The sequence below is a fragment of the Pseudorca crassidens genome, chromosome 1 (assembly GCF_039906515.1).
Source record: "Pseudorca crassidens isolate mPseCra1 chromosome 1, mPseCra1.hap1, whole genome shotgun sequence".
Taxonomy (NCBI): domain Eukaryota; kingdom Metazoa; phylum Chordata; class Mammalia; order Artiodactyla; family Delphinidae; genus Pseudorca; species Pseudorca crassidens.
The window spans coordinates 44,896,951-44,912,888 of record NC_090296.1 but is presented as its reverse complement, the minus strand read 5'-3'; the positions used below and the strand labels follow the sequence as shown (position 1 = coordinate 44,912,888).

General features: G+C 36.9%; 1 protein-coding gene across 9 annotated transcripts in view; it reads left to right on the top strand.

Annotated features, from left to right (window-relative positions):
* The first annotated feature begins 523 nt into the window (after positions 1-523).
* The window catches only part of TMEM260 (transmembrane protein 260), a 61,266-nt gene continuing 45,851 nt past the window's right edge, over positions 524-15,938 (top strand). For 3 of the 9 annotated variants that reach the window (XM_067734695.1, XM_067734697.1, XM_067734691.1), the window contains exons 1-3: positions 722-989; positions 6,330-6,361; positions 7,090-7,241. In XM_067734695.1, the coding sequence (XP_067590796.1) occupies positions 830-989; positions 6,330-6,361; positions 7,090-7,241 (344 nt within the window). In that variant the 5' untranslated portion in view covers positions 722-829. The other 6 variants (XM_067734698.1, XM_067734703.1, XM_067734710.1 and 3 more) reach the window with 5 other exon arrangements.

The window sequence follows — 15,938 nt, the reverse complement described above, 5'->3', positions numbered from 1 at the left end:
GCCAAGAGCCATGCTATGTGGTGACCCAAGAGTCCCCATTCTTTTTTGCATCACAGCTAGTTGGAAAATGCAGTATCTTCAGTTCATTTTCCATTGTGTGGTCAAATCTTCATCTAAATACTTCTCTTCATTAAAGTAGGAGACAACTTTATCACGGTGTAAATTATTTGTTTTACTACAGAAACTCAAGTTTCTCAACTTATCTCCCAAGTTTTCCTCATGCTATAAGAAACAAAATAGACCAACTAGCTTATTTTAATCTCTCTGAAAATAACTCAGCGATTTAACAATTAGCACACGAGCTTATAATTACTCGTAGTAAACATGCGATTAATGTATGTATTGGCTTACTCGGCACTTACTGTGCGCACACGTCCCCTCGGGCTGGCGGTCTGGGGCCCCTCGTGTAGTTCCACCCCACACCGCAGGGGGCAGTCGCGGCCCTTCCTCACGCCCGCTTGGCAACCCGGCTCCTGTCTCTGTCAGACCCGACCAAGTCTCTAGGAAGTTGGGGAGGCCATAGAGACGGAGGCCCTGGGCCCAGGCTTCCTTTCTTAAAAGAAGACTGTCGCTTGTGATGCGCTAGTGGAAAGCATATTATAATTCTGTAAACCCTGGCGCGCGGTACGGCGCCAGAAGGCTGCCTGGGCCTGGCTCCAGCGAGACCCCGCATTTTCTCCCCCCCGCGCCGGCGCAGAAGGTGCGGTCCCGTACGCCCGGCCCGACCCGGAAGCCGCCGCGCGCCGCGCTCGCCCGTCGGCCTGGGGATACCCGGCTGTCCCGAGTCCTGGGGCCTGCCGTGTCCTCCATCCTCGGTCCCCTCTGGCCCATGGGTCTCCATGGCGACGGCGGGGGCCCGGCCGGGGGGCGGGCAGCCCGAGCGGGGCCGCGGCGCTCTGGGGGCCTCCGCGGTGGCGTCGCCGTGTTCGCCGCTGTGGCTGCCGTGTTCACCCTCACGCTGCCCCCCTCGGTGCCGGGGGGCGACTCGGGTAACGTACTCTCAGGGTCGTGCCTCCTGCCCCCCTTCTCTGGTCCGCACTGTCCCCACGAGGTCTGGTCAGCTCGACCCCTCCATCCACCCGCCGGGGCCCCCGCAGGGTTTTGCGTTCCAGAACCAATCTGTGTTTCCATTCGTGTAATTTTTCTGTAATTCTGGTCTCTTTAGTTCTCAGGCTTTCGAGACGGGGCTGGTTGGTTTCGCCTGATGGGACTTACCGACCTCTCTCTCCACTTCTCCGATCATTTTCCTGGACCTGAGTTTTTGCTTTCCATTCCTTTTTAGTCCACAAACATTACTTACTGAGTGCTTATCGTGTTCCAGACAAAAAGACTAACAGGAGTGGTGTACAAGTATCTTGGAGAGTGTTGTAATGCGGGCAGAGACAATACTACTGAATAGCCAGCAACATATTAGGTGGGGAGAATTTAATGGAGACAGTAAGAGGGAAATGTGATTGACAGTGGGGTAGGCAGTGGCTCCATCAGAATGGCTAGTTGGGAAAGGCCTCTGAGGAGGTGATATTTTAGTTGAAACCTGAATGTTGAAAAGGAACCAGCCTTGCAGACTATTTGCGGGAGAACGCCTGAAAGGGTGGAAGCCAGTTGCGGCTTAAAGCTGCTTCTATTGAAAAGCGTGACCCGTGGGCCATTTAAATCACATGAATAATCGTTATGTATTTGGGATGAGAGACAAGATGCAGGCTTTGTTTTGCTGCCAAATTGACCGTCTAATAATGCCTAATAATGATCCGTAATTTTGTTAGAATGGTGCTGTAAATTTGGGTCATGAATGTATAGACTGAAAAAAAACTGAGTGCCCTAGTTCCTGCATAACAAAATACCCCCAAATTGAGTGGCTTAAAACAAAAAACGTTTACTATTTCACATTTTCTGTTGATCAGGAATCTGGGTGCAGTTTAAGTGGGTGCTTTTAGGACAAGGATGCTGTCGTGGTATGGGGTAGGGCTGCAGTCCTCTCAGGGTTCAGCTTAGCGAGGATTAACTTCTAAACCCCATCCAGCTCTTTGCCAAACGGGTTTCTCTGTAAGCTGACTTTTGTCAAGAGGAAGAGATGGCACCTCTGCCTGACAGCTCTGTCATTTCGTAACCTAATCTTGGAAGTGACAGACCACTGCCCTGTTTTATTCTTGGAAGTGAGTCAATATGTCAGCCCACACTCAAGGGCGAGAGGATTACACAGTGAGAATACTGGAGTTGGGAAGCTTTGGAGGCCGTCTTCAAGGGTGCCTACCACACTGGGGATCCTTGATGTTCCTTTTACACGTCATTACCTTGACTCTTTCTTTCATGTCCTGTTGAACAAATAGGAGCAATGTTTCATTAGTATAGTGGGGAACGGAGTTACCGTATTTCTAAGGGTTATACTAAATAATAGAAATAGCTTTATAGTTGTGAGAGTTTTGACATTGGAGAGCATTACTCGGAGGTTGAGGAGTTCTGTAACTTTCAAAAAAACATTGACAGTTCTTTACCATGGTTGTTTGAGCCTGAAGGACGGGATTAGGATTAATAATAATAACACTTATTGAGTACTTACTACGTGCCAGTGCTGTTCCAAGTGCTTTACGTGAATTATTTTAATCCTCCCAGCTACTACCCTGTGAGGTAGGTACTATCAATTTCTTTATTTTTATAGATGACAAAACAGTTAAGCTGTGTCCAGAATCACACAGCTAGAAAGTAGAGGCCGTCAAGGAAAGAAACCAAGTAGACTGACTTTAGAACATGCTCTCTTAACCAACCTGTGCTCTAAATTCTTTGTTAAATCTGTCATCACGTATTTAGTGATAAAGTCTATTTAAAATGTACAGTTGTGTTACGGAGCCCAAGCGTGGTCTGCTCACCACATGACAGGCCAATAAATCGAGAGATGTGTTGTTAGAGCAAGGAATAACCACTTGAATTGGAAAGCTAGCAGACCGAGAAGATGGCTGACTAGTGTCTCAAAAAACATCTTCCCTCAATCCAAATTTGAGCTCCTTTTATACAGATGGGGAGGAGGAGGGGCCCACTGCAGTGCCAGCCAATGGCTGAATGGGGCTGCTATAGCTCACACCTGTCCTGCCCCTATTACAGCTGTTGCCTTGTTTTTATTAATACTGTTTTTTTCCCCCAAAGAATAAAGTTATCTATTCACTTTAAGTTATCAGACTTTTTAGGCATTGTGACTTGTTTAGTTTGACGCTGAATAGTGGTTGCTTCTAATATTTCTATGTTCATTTTTGGGAGTGATAAACTGTTTTCCAAATGTTGCCAGTAAAATTTGTATAATCATGTCTGATGATTTTGTTTATATGTTGAATGTACTGTTCTCTTTGAATTTTGTGTTTATGAAAAATTTTTTTACCAATAAATAGAATACATCTCAAAACCAACATAAAGCATGCATTCTTCTTCCTGATAAGTCTTAAATTACACTCCATGAATCCATCGCATTGTGTGGCCTTGCCAAAGTTTAGTTTTTGCACTGCTTGATACACATAGTTGATGTATGGGCAGGAGCACTCCTGGTCCTGTAGAGGAAAGTGTAGGAATCTAGCCTTCACTTCTATTTGTTATCCTTGGGAAAAATAAATTAGCTTATATATGTGTTTATATATTTTTAAGATACTGTCTTTAACACACTTGATATATGACAATATAATTTTATAATTAATATAAAAAGTATAATATGGAGGGAGCTGGGTTTTGTAAAGGTGAAGCTTCTGCTAACAACTCTGAGCTTGCCACCCATTTGTGTCCCAGATGAAAAAGCTGTGGTTCTCAAACTTGAATGTACTGGAGAATTGCCTGGCAAACTTGGGCCCCAATGCCAGAGGGTTTAGTGTAGGTAGATTTGGGTTATGGTCAAGAAATCTTCATTTTTAAAAGGCATCTGGGTAATTCTGATGCAGGTTGTAGTAGGACTTAACATTTGAGGCAACCCTAGTGTAAAGGGTTGAGGGAAAGCAAGCACCCTTTTATCATATTTACTTTCTCTTTTGTATCATATTCAATTTTAAGAGTCGTGTTTAGCTTTTTATCAAGGGTGCATTCATAGACTTTGAATAGTAGCATCTTTTCTATTTATATTTTAGTTTCACATTTGATAAGAGTTGGTGATGGAGGTTAGTCACATTCCAGGTTCATCTTTTTACCAACAACTCCAGCAAAGAATAACAGCATATTGACTTTTCAATGGTAAAAGGAAATTAGAGAAAATAGGCTATTTTTCTTAATGTTAAATTTAATTCTAAGTACATTTTAAATGGAGGAGAATGAATAGCAACCTTGGAAATCTGAACTGAACTGTGCTTCATAGCACCTACAGAAATATAAAGACCAAAAATTGATTAAAGCCATTTGGGACTGAAGACATAAAGAGCAAACCCATTCTAGAGTAAAACTATGAAATACTATAAAATACTGGTAACAGCTACAAAGGGAGGAGTTATTTTAAACATTTTAAAACCATAAACAATTTATTTATATAAGATACAAGAAGGGCCTTTGGCTTGTAAGATGCTCTTGACTATCTCCAGTAAACGTCAAAGATGTCCTTAAGTAAATGACTTAAGTGAGCAGTATCTGTCTTTGGTGCCCTCGGGATTTCTGTGAAGTGAGCAGTCATTCAAGCTGAGATGGGGGTGTCTGAGTAGCAAGGATGACAACGTGATAGGTCTTTTTGTCAGTCTCTAGGTGCAGGGCTTTTCTGTGTGGCATGAGGAGGGAGAGGTGCTGATGTCTTGACAGAACCCTGAAATGGATAGGATATTTTCAACTTAGTGGAAAAGACAAATGAGAACAACTAACCAGAATAAAAGGCAATCTAAGTGCTAAATAGAGAGGTTCCAGCAGGTTCTATGGAGGAGGAGGAAGTGATTCATTCTGATGGGTGAAGCTGGGGAAGGGTATGTGTAAGGAAAGGTGTCACTGAGAAGGTAGCAACTGAACTAGGCCTTGATGGATTTAGGAGAGAAAGCTGGATGAGAAAATGAGTGGTAAGAGGTGCAAAAGAGGACCATTCAGAGGAACAGTGGGTAGTCAGATCTGACAAAGGTGAGCATAGGTTTCATGGACATAAGCCTTGGAAGGGGACCTGGAAGCCATAGAGGGCTTGCATGTCACGCTGAGGAATCAGCTTCATTCAGTACACAGAGAGCAGCCATTGAGCAGTTTTAGTCTAAGGAAACAATCTGACCTCTGGGGAGTGGGGATGGCAGTAATTAGTGATTTCAGTAGGAAGATGAATTGGAATAAAACATTGGTCAAAGCTATCGCTGTAGCCCAGGCCAGAGAGAGGAAGGGTCTAAAATACGGTCAGGGCAGTAGAAATGAAGAGTACTGATATCCACTGAAGGATAGAAAATGGACATTAATACATTTCCCAATAGATAATAGTACTTTCATAAATCATCAATTAATATTGATTGATTTCTTACACTGTACTGTATTAAGTGTATAGGGATAATCAGAAATAGTCCCTGTGCTCTGGATACTTAAAGTATTAACAAATAAGCACTGAATTACTACATCATAATTTTAGAAGTAATTACTAATGGTGAGGAATTACGAAGAACTATGTAAATATCATGATTTATTGGTTTGAAAAAAATGTACTTTGGTAGTCAAAGCTTACCAAAATAACCTGGAGTTAATAAGAATTTGGCAATTGTTTAAAGATATCCAACATAATTAATGTAGAGGATGTATCCAAATGTCAGTTTAGGGCAGAATGGCACATTTTATAGCCTGTTCAAATCTCCAGTGTCTGCACATTTTACATATCGTAAGGTTGCATCTTTACCGACAGTTTTGTACTAAATTCTTGAGGGATAATACAGCATTTTACACTAATGCTCTGTAAGAGTTTTTTTATATTTGCAAGGGAAAACAACTTTCAGGAGGGAAAGTAGGCATATTTTTTAAATTGAAGGATAGTTGATCTACAATGTTGTGTTAGTTTCTGGGGTACACCAAAGTGATTCAGTTACACATATTACATATTCTTCATTATAGGTTATTACAAGATATTGAACATGGTTCCCTATGCTATAGGACCTTGTTGCTTAAAATAAGCATTTTTAGAAACTAGAATTCACATATATTTACACTGACCAGTTATTAAAAACTAACAAAGATAGTTTGTTCAGTAATACCTAAGGGAGAACATATTCTGAGACTATTTCATGCTGTTAAATCTCCACAGATTTACAGTTTTATCCAGTCAAATTAATGCAAAACCCCAATGCAAGCATTTGGATTTTGAAAACTTTGGAGGAGTGTCATTTTCTAATAGTAATTATTGGTTTTCCATTATTTTTTCACAGGGGAACTGATCACAGCCGCACATGAGCTTGGAGTAAGTATTAGTTTTATTGTTTAATCAATGCTCTCATTAACAGTTTTAGGAATTAAGAAAGTTTAATTAAGCATGGAGTAAAGTAGATTAATTTATTTTCAAACCCCAGTTTTTAGTAACTTATAAGTACAGTACATGACAATTTACTTTAAGTTTTAAATCCAATTAAACTAAATCATAAAGCAAAGCCTTTACTATATATACAGTAGCTGGCTTATTATCACCCCAAATTTTGTATAAGCTATGGAGAATAAAATAAATCGGGTTAACAGTTTTAATAAGTTTATTATTTAATAAACTTTATTGTGGTGCATGATCCCTTTAGGCAAGACCTTAGGACTGTCAGCATGGTGGTAATCCGATAGCAGTGTGGTCTTTCAACTTACTAACCAATACGATATTTCAGAACCCGTTTTTTTTCAATAGCCTTTTAAATGACCCTAATGTACTGTGAACCCAGAGAACAAACTGCTTAAGAACTGACAATGAAATATGTCACCCTTTCTCTAGGTGACACACCATGTGATAGACCCTGCCAAATCCACTAAAGAAAATATTTATTTGTATTGGCACAAGAGGATTACAATAGAAAACCACTATTCAAACATTTAGTCATTGTCTCTTAATCTTTATACTTGCCTGAGAAAAGCGCTGCTTTTCAATTAAAGCCAGTGTGACTCTTCCTTTACTAGATGAAAACCTTCTGACTGTTGCTAATTTTCCCTCAGGTTGCCCATCCTCCTGGCTATCCTTTGTTCACTCTGGTGGCTAAACTGGCAATTATACTATTTCCTTTTGGTTCGGTTGCCTACCGAGTCAATCTTCTGTGTGGCTTATTTGGAGCAGTAGCTGCAGCATTACTTTTTTTCACCGTTTTCAGGTAAAGTAGTTGATTAGTTAATTTTGACTAATTGGAGATGGCCTATGTACATACATTACAAAAAAAAATCTTTTGTTGCTTGAATGGTTTTTCCTAATCACTCATGTGATTTCACTTTCTCAATTTACAGTAATTTCATATGCGTTTGACTGCTTAAATGATTACACAGTTGGTTCTGCTTCATACAACGGAGAGAAGGTGTCACCAGTTCATTATCACAGTTCTCTGGTTAGGCAGAACTAATAAGGTTTGTCATTTCAGGAAGATGCAGATGGGCCAGTTTAATTCAACAATATAAAGTTCATCTTTTGGTAAATGGTAAATATCACTTAATTACTCATAGTATTGCTGATGGGCAGCTGCCTATCAGGTCCAGAGCTAATACCTAATTATATTGTATTTTAAATATGCACATGTATACTTTTTGAAATGAGGCTGTTAACTAAGGAAATCAATTTAGGTTGTGGTTTTAGTAAGGTTTCACTTTGTTCCATTATTGCTGTAGGGAAGATAGGCGAATTAGACACCACTTACTTCATGATGGAAGGCTTTCTTAGTTTGGAAAGCTATGCTGCTTTTAAAAAAACAGGTCATTAGTTTAGGATATTGCTAAACACATTTGCCTTTGCTGTTTCTCTCTCCTTCGGTATTAACTCAGTCTAACTTATGCCTAAAAGGATTATAGTCAAAAATACAAATTATTTTTCCTGCAAAGGGGAAACCAAGTTAGAACATTTCTTTCAAAAGGTATTGCAGATTTTATTATAAAAACAAGTAATTTTTGTATGTAAATAGAGTATAATTTGAATAGACAATTTCAGATGTCAGTTTTGGAGACTAATGTTTTTATTTACATTTGTCATATCACTGCCCTTTGACTAAATTCTTTGTAAATTCCCTTTTGATTATTTGTAGAAAGGTAAAAGTTACAATAATTATGGCTAAAGCTTACTATTAAATCTATTTGTGGAAAGCTTTCAGATTTAAAGTTGTAATTGTTGATCATTTACTAAACTTTAATCTGTATTATTTAATTTGTTTCTATTTCGGTCTTACAGGTTTTCAGTGATAGCCATATCTTTAAGTATGAAATGTTTAAAATAACATTTCTGCTTGGATTAATTAGTGTTATGAATACTTTCTCTTTCTAAATGATTAGAATAATCATTATTAGAATTGTTCCTTCTGATCCTTTATAATTAAGACTGTCATTTTCTCTGAGAGAAAAACTTTTTATTTTTAAATATCTAGGTTGAAATTTAGAACTTACCTGTCTTTTATTAAATGTATGAGTTTTCGCAAGACATTTAAGACAAAGACATTTTAAAGAAAACTAATACTTGTATTTGTTTTGTTAGTTCATCTGTATTTTAGATTATTTCTACAACATATACATATATTTAAATGCTGTAGCCAGCTCTTAAGCAAGTAAAGTGATTCGTTTTCTAAAACTTCCATGTTTTCCACTATATTAATTGTCAATGCCCTTCCACATAAAAACCACTGTAAAAATCATATATAAAAATCTTTATCTTTCCAGAATCCGAATAGTTTGGGACAATAATTTTCCTTTGAGTTGTCCACATTTTAAAATAGCTTTGATTAGTTATTATGCTTGATTATAATGGGTTTTAGATTAGCACACAAGCCTGTGACCCTTTTCTTTTAATATACAGTCTTAATGATAAATTTGTATACTTGCTGACATATGTTTTAAATCAAAAACTCTTCATAGACTAAATTGGATATTTGCATGCTTTTAGTAATCTAGTACTTTGGAAAAGTTGCTTTCTTTCTGAAAAGGGACCTGACAACATTATCTCTTACATACTTTTAATATGAAAATACTTCATTATTTTGAATACAAATAATTGACAAGGTACACGTCCTTTGGGAACAACCTAGTTCAAGTGGCAAATCTGTTTTGTCAAACAATAGCCACCCTTCAGGAAAGAGCAAGCCATCTCTATGGTAATAGGACTAACAGTAGCCTATTGATCCAGTAGAAGAAGACATTATACAATGTCAGCTGGCTTGTTACAATTTCATTTGTCGTATGACCTGAACCTAGCCTTTAAAACCTTCCTTCTGTGAATATAAGCCCAAGAGCAGGACGCGGTTTTTGTGCAGCCATTACAGTGACGGCTTTTTTCCTGTCCCAGTGTACAGTAAATGTATTCCTTCACAGGTTGACTCCTTCACCAGAACTCATTCAGGAGACATTTCACTACTTTATTCATTTGCCGACCAAGTCATCATTCCGTTTTGTTGTTGAATATTGAAGGGTTTTGATCCAGGAGACAGCTGTATTCTTTCTTTCCCCCATCACTTAAGAGAACATTACTGTACATGTAGGATTAGTGCTGACTGGTGTGCAGGAAATTAATTCTTTCAACAGTTTTAGGTTTTTTTCAGGTAATTGTTCACATAGCATTCACTATATTTAGCTCTTGGGGGGGGTATAAAGACCTTCTGTACCTTTTAAACAAAGATTGTATTTCAAAAGCAAATTTCTGTTTAAATATGTTGATGTAAAAAGCTCCATTTTTTCAGTAAACATGACTTAGATTGAAAGAACAATTTATTCGTTGTTTCCAATTACTTTGTAATTTTTGCTTTTCTTACATCTTGCTTTTAAAAGCCTTTAAGATGTCATTAACACTGCATATTTTGTCAATCTTTCCTAATGGTTGGCAAGAGCTCTTTTATATTTGCTTTGCCCTGATGTAGAAAGCATATGAGTAAAACAGTACATTGAAAGCTGTGTCACTGTAGTTTATTGAATTAAAAATAGTAAGATTGTGGCAGTTGTTTCTGCATGTATTTATTTATGTATTGTCCCCTTCAGGGGTATTTTAAAGCATGCACTATGTTAAGGGAGTTTAATCTATTTCATTTATAGGAAAGAGTATTCATTTTATTAATATGTACATCTGTGCATTTGACTGTACTACAATTAGTGATTTAGAGAAACTGGGATTTTCTCTTTTAAGGCCAATGAAGTAAATGATTTTTTAGTATGATATTTAAAATGTCATATTTGAAATTCACAAATCCTATTAATATAAAATTTTAAAAGTTATAGGTATGTAAATCACTAATAGGAACATCATTTAGCTTTCCTTAGTACTTGAATTTCAAAATTGTTTTCTAAGAAACCTCAAACTAGATCCTATATACTTAGTAAGGAAGGAGTACTGAAATCACTGTAATTAATATCAACATGCTTACATTTCATATGTTCTGGTAACACTGAAATAGAATGGAGTCTGTTGATAGTATCATATAAAAATTCTTTACTTGAGGGAAGATTTAAATTGCTTATGATCTCAGGTGAGGGCATGTCTTGTATCATGTATTTTGATAGTTACAGGGCAGGGAATATATTTTCAGCAGGCTTGAGAGTCAGCATATCCTTTTCAAGCTAGTATGGGCCAGATGGAACTATAGAAGAATTCATTGAACAATATTTGTTACACACTCATATGAATCGAAAGTAAAATTCCTTTAGTTTTTATAATCAAAATTCAGTGCTTATTTTAAAGAAAGTAAGACAAAGTTACTATTCAATAAACAGTTTTTCTAAAAGGCACTGTTTCAGGAAACTTGCATAAAAAAACTTTCTAACACCATTAACATTGTACAGTAAGAAATCAGATCTCTTAATGTCAAGCAGGTTCCCTAGAATATATGAATATTAATTATAATTAAAGGTATCTTGAAACTATGCCTGCTTACTACAAAGAACTTACAACCAATTTCAGTGATATTTAAGTATCTCCTGGAAGACTGTTTTGTGCCAGTATTTTATTTATGCATATTTTATTTTTTATAAGTTATGTATTCCTAAACATTATGCCGCTGCTAAAAATTAATTTTATTAAACTTTTGGAACAGGAACACTTGATTCTGAGCACTGTGTCTGCTGTTCTTATAGCTTCAGCTAAGATTCCATTCAATAAAAATCGAAAATTAAAATGCCATACCTTAGAGAACGTAGAATCTCCTGCTTAAGGAGACGTTTGGATTTTCCAGCTCAAAGAGTATTTTAGATTATTGCCATAGAGAATAATGTGAAGCTCTTCTAATTTCAGAGGTAACTATGCATAAGTAACAAATAGTCACCGAGTTTTTGTAGTTGAAGAAGAATGGAAAGTACTGGAGTATTAATTTCTATTCAGGAGAATATCTGTCTTGATCCCTGGTTAATTGATCATATATTTCTCTCATACTTGTATTAAAATTGCATTGACTCAGACTGGCTAAGCATATTAAGAGCTTGGTTCATTTGCATTTTCTTATAAGTAGAGGGACATATTAGGCTCAAATAGCATTTCGTTTTGAAGGGAAAAAAGCAGGGCAAAAACTCTTTTTTAAGACTGTAGAGTCTCTTCTGACAGCTAGTCAGAGTTAGAATTAGTTCAAGGAAATGTTAATAATGCATTGCCTGGCCTAATCCCTTTGATATCACCAGGTATCCTCCTGTTCATGGGTTAATTGCTTTAAAAGCGAAGGCAATATTCTGAGCGGTGGGCCGCTTCACCTTTTCACAGCTGTTACCATTGAGTGACAACTAAATCCCATGTGTAAGATGAGGAAGAGCTCAATCTCCAATTGGGAGAAAATTTATGTAAACCACAATCCCTTCAGAATGTGCGGAAGTCATAGACTTTCTTGATTTACTCTGCTTTTCCCAGAAAGCTCTATTGTTCACTTTCCTAAGTCCCATCAACCCTTTGTAGCAGAATATCACAGCGGCAGCAGATAGCTTGAAATATATAAATGCTATCATAGCTCTGATTAATAGCAGTGCTTATGAGTCAAGTCTGATAACAGTGCAGCTCTCCACTCAATTTCAGATACTGCTAATGGAATCTGTCTTCTCCAATTGTAATATGAGAAGGCCTAATTTGCCATGGAGCTTGGAGCTGTCACCAGTAGGGGATTGTGGGGTCAGATGGGAGCTGCCAGGTTTTTGCCCTGCAGCTTGTATCTCTCACTTTGAATAGAGCAGCCCCCTGCCTGCCAGTTAGCTGATAGGCCGCCGTGGGGTTTATGCCACTATATACAATAGGAAAGGGCTACATAGGCTGACTTTATAATTGTGAAGCTAGCTCATATTTCCACAGCTACTGTGCTGCATAATTTCTAATAAGTGGTTTTAACAAACGTCAGATTATGAAAAGTTTCCTCAATTACAGAAACTTATAAAACATTTAAATCTGTTTCCTGCCGAGATTTTGCCACTGGAACTAGTCATCAGTCATTATGGCTATAATAATAAATGCATATATTTCTTAAAGCTACAAATAAACTTATAAACCATAACTCATATAGATTTGCTGCTTTTCAAAGCCATAAAAAGTAGAAAACAGTCTTAATGAATTGAAATATTACAATATACTTCATAACTTCGCATAATAAGACTACTTTATATTAAATCTCTGTTGTTTAGTAAGTTAGTGTTGCTGATGAAAGTAGTTTAATACCCTCATTCTGTTGATCTTAGTTATTTGGATCTTTTACGTTTACTTCATATACCTTTAGTATATAACATTTTAAAAATTATGCAGCATTTTCTAAGTTTTCAGTTAAAAAGGACTTTGAGAATAATACGCTGGACTATACTTTTAACCAATTTCAGTTTTGCTACTGAATACAAAATACACTGTCAAGATTGAGTAATAAGCTAATCTTGAGGCTTTGTGTGCGTGCTTTTTTCTTTTCTTTTTTAAATTAGTTTATTTGTTTATTTTTGGCTGTGTTGGGTCTTTGTTGCTGTGCACGGGCTTTGGGCTTTCTCTAGTTGCGGCGAGCGGGGCTACTCTTCGTTGTGGTGCGCGGGCTTCTCGCTGCGGTGGCTTCTCTTGTTGTGGAGCACGGGCTCTAGGCGCGCAGGCTTCAGTAGTTGTGGTTCATGGGCTTAGTTGCTCCAGGGCATGTGGGATCTTCCTGGACCAGGGCTCAAACCCGTGTCCCCTGCATTGCCAGGCAGATTCTTAACCACTCTGCCACCAGGGAAGCCTAAGGCCTTGTGTGTTTTTAAAAATTTCAAACAAAATTGATGAAAATCTGTAATTTGGGAGTTATTTTAAGCTAGGCTGTACCTTAAGATATTGCCTCCCATAGTGCAAGTCATTTGGCATACTATGGAAACTTGGTAAAATGTAAAGTAAATGATGGTGATTCCTATAAAGCTCAGTTCATTGTTTTCCTTTTAGATATTTGGGTATAAGGTTGATGAGCTGTAATAAAGTGAATTGTTCTAAGCCTTGACTAGTTTCATCATTTATTGGTTAGTGAACAAATTTTAATTCTAATGGAAATTGTGTAATTACATTTTATTTATGGAAGCTATTCATAATCTTGTTCCTTCCATTTCACTTGTGCCTTTTTCCTTTTCGAAGCCTTTTCCATTTTTTTCCCAAGTTTATTTAGTGGTTTTAAATCAGGAATAATACTTTGTATTTTTCCTTTCAGTGTACTGGTAGTTGATATTTACGTAGCTGAAAATTCAGGGTAGAACAGTTTTCTTCCTTTTGATAGAATCGCATGGAACAGAGTAAACCTTGGTAGGATTTTACCTGGAGTGAAAGTAAATTTTTATAAAATATAGGAAAATGGGATTACTTGCAAATTTACTAAAGATGGAAATGTTTTATATTATTTTTTAGGTGCAGTGATGGTGGCTTCAGAGGTAGAACTTTAATATACCATGTCCTCAATTATTGATTTATGTTTATTAGGTCTAAACTTGAAAATGACAAGAAAAAATTTAGATTCTACTGCTCTCCAAATGCCCACTGACTATAATTTGCCCACCTGGAACATGTTAGATACTCAATACGTATTTGTTGAAAGGGTCTTGAGTGAACTGCCACTCAATGAGAAAGGTTCAGCTGAAACTGAAAACCTTTCTTGTCAGTAGCTTAGCTTCCCAGTTTGACCATCTCCAGGTACATTGAAGAGAGAAATATATGGGTGTTGACTTTGTGAATGGGAGCCAGAGATAACATTTGTATGATCTTCATGAACAAGACCCAGAAAGATAAGAACCTGGGAGGACAGGGGCAGTAGATTTGCCACTAATTGTACCCTGCTTTACCATATGTCTTCCCTGTAATCCACTGCATTTTTTTAAAGTTGTGAATATGAGTTGACACTAATAATAATTTATTTAACAGTAATGCTCAGATGCTGCATTGTGGCCTTCCTACTCGATTCTCTTACTTCAAGTAGGAGTTTTCAGTGTTGAAGGAAAGTAGTGTACCCTCCATGTTGGGTTCTTTGCACACAGGTAACACTGAAGACAAATACATTCATGAATTTTATGAGGCACGTCAAATGTGTGTTCCGAAAGAATTTCAGGTTTCTGTTATTTGCCTTTTGATTGAGGGTTAGACAAACATGTGACTACACATGAAAATCAAATACTGTGTAGCGGAAAGAAAAATATACCTTATCATCAACAGCAAACCTGTGTCAATGGTGTAAATTGTAACCTCCTGATTTATCCATTGTGTCAACAGATGAATAGTATTCCATAAGTGAGAAAACTGCTGCACACTCAGTACCTTTCTTAGGAATCTCATGTGGGCCTTACAGAATTCTGAGCCTCACATTTGTCAGGATGCTCTTAAAAGCATCACATATTCCTTACCCTAGTGGAGAATTTCTGTCATTGGCATTTTCTGGGGGAAATTTTAAATACTTAACCACCTTTCCCATACTATCTGTCATACTCTTGGTATATCTTTTCTCAGTGACTGACCACTGTGATCTCCTGGAATGTGAACTACATGCTTTTAGTGTTAGCCCAAGTTAAAAATAATTAGGAAAATGTATTTACTGCCAATATACTGCAAAATATATTTTATATATAACATATTTGTAAGATATTTATTTATATAAAACATACTTCAATGACTTTTAGATTATTTGTTATTTTGAATCATCCATATCATTACCTTACTCTGTTAATGTGAGACCTTGAAAATTAAGCATGCCTCTCTAATAGTGTAAAAACTTGATTTTGATTGTTGGCATGTGACTATCTTTTAAAATACAATGGTTGTTTTAGTAAAATTTCACAGTAATGTTTGAAGTGTGTGTTCTTCATATAGCCTTGTAAGGTGTTATCTTTCTGTAAGTCAGGTTAGATTCTGAGAACATGTATTTCACTTGAAGAAGTATCTCCCTTGATATCCTTCTATGAGGCTTCATGAGCCTCTAGATTGGGAATAGAAAACAGTTTTTTCTCATATTATATATAACTTATCATGAGGTGTTCTTTAGTTCAAGTGGAAAACAGTTTAGATTATTTTGCCATTTATTAGTGAGTTCTGCTGAAAACAGTTCTCATTTTATTCACAACCTCACTTGAATTTCCCCTTTTTTTCCCTCCAGCTTCCTATTAGTGTGGTTGAAGTAGGTTCATCAATTTCAGTAGAAAAATGTACATCTTTTAATTTTAATGAGCTAATTTTAAGATGTCACTTTAGCATATTAAGGGTAAATAAATTCATTAATTCCTTAGTTGCTTTTTAAAAAAATAATAATTACTTAAGCATATTTATTTAAAAGAATGAAATGAAAATTGAAAGTAGGCCTCCTTGACTGCTAAGTGAAAACACAATGGTGTTTTTGATTATGCCAGTTTTCTTTGGGAAAAAAACCCTTCATACTTAGTCTACAGAT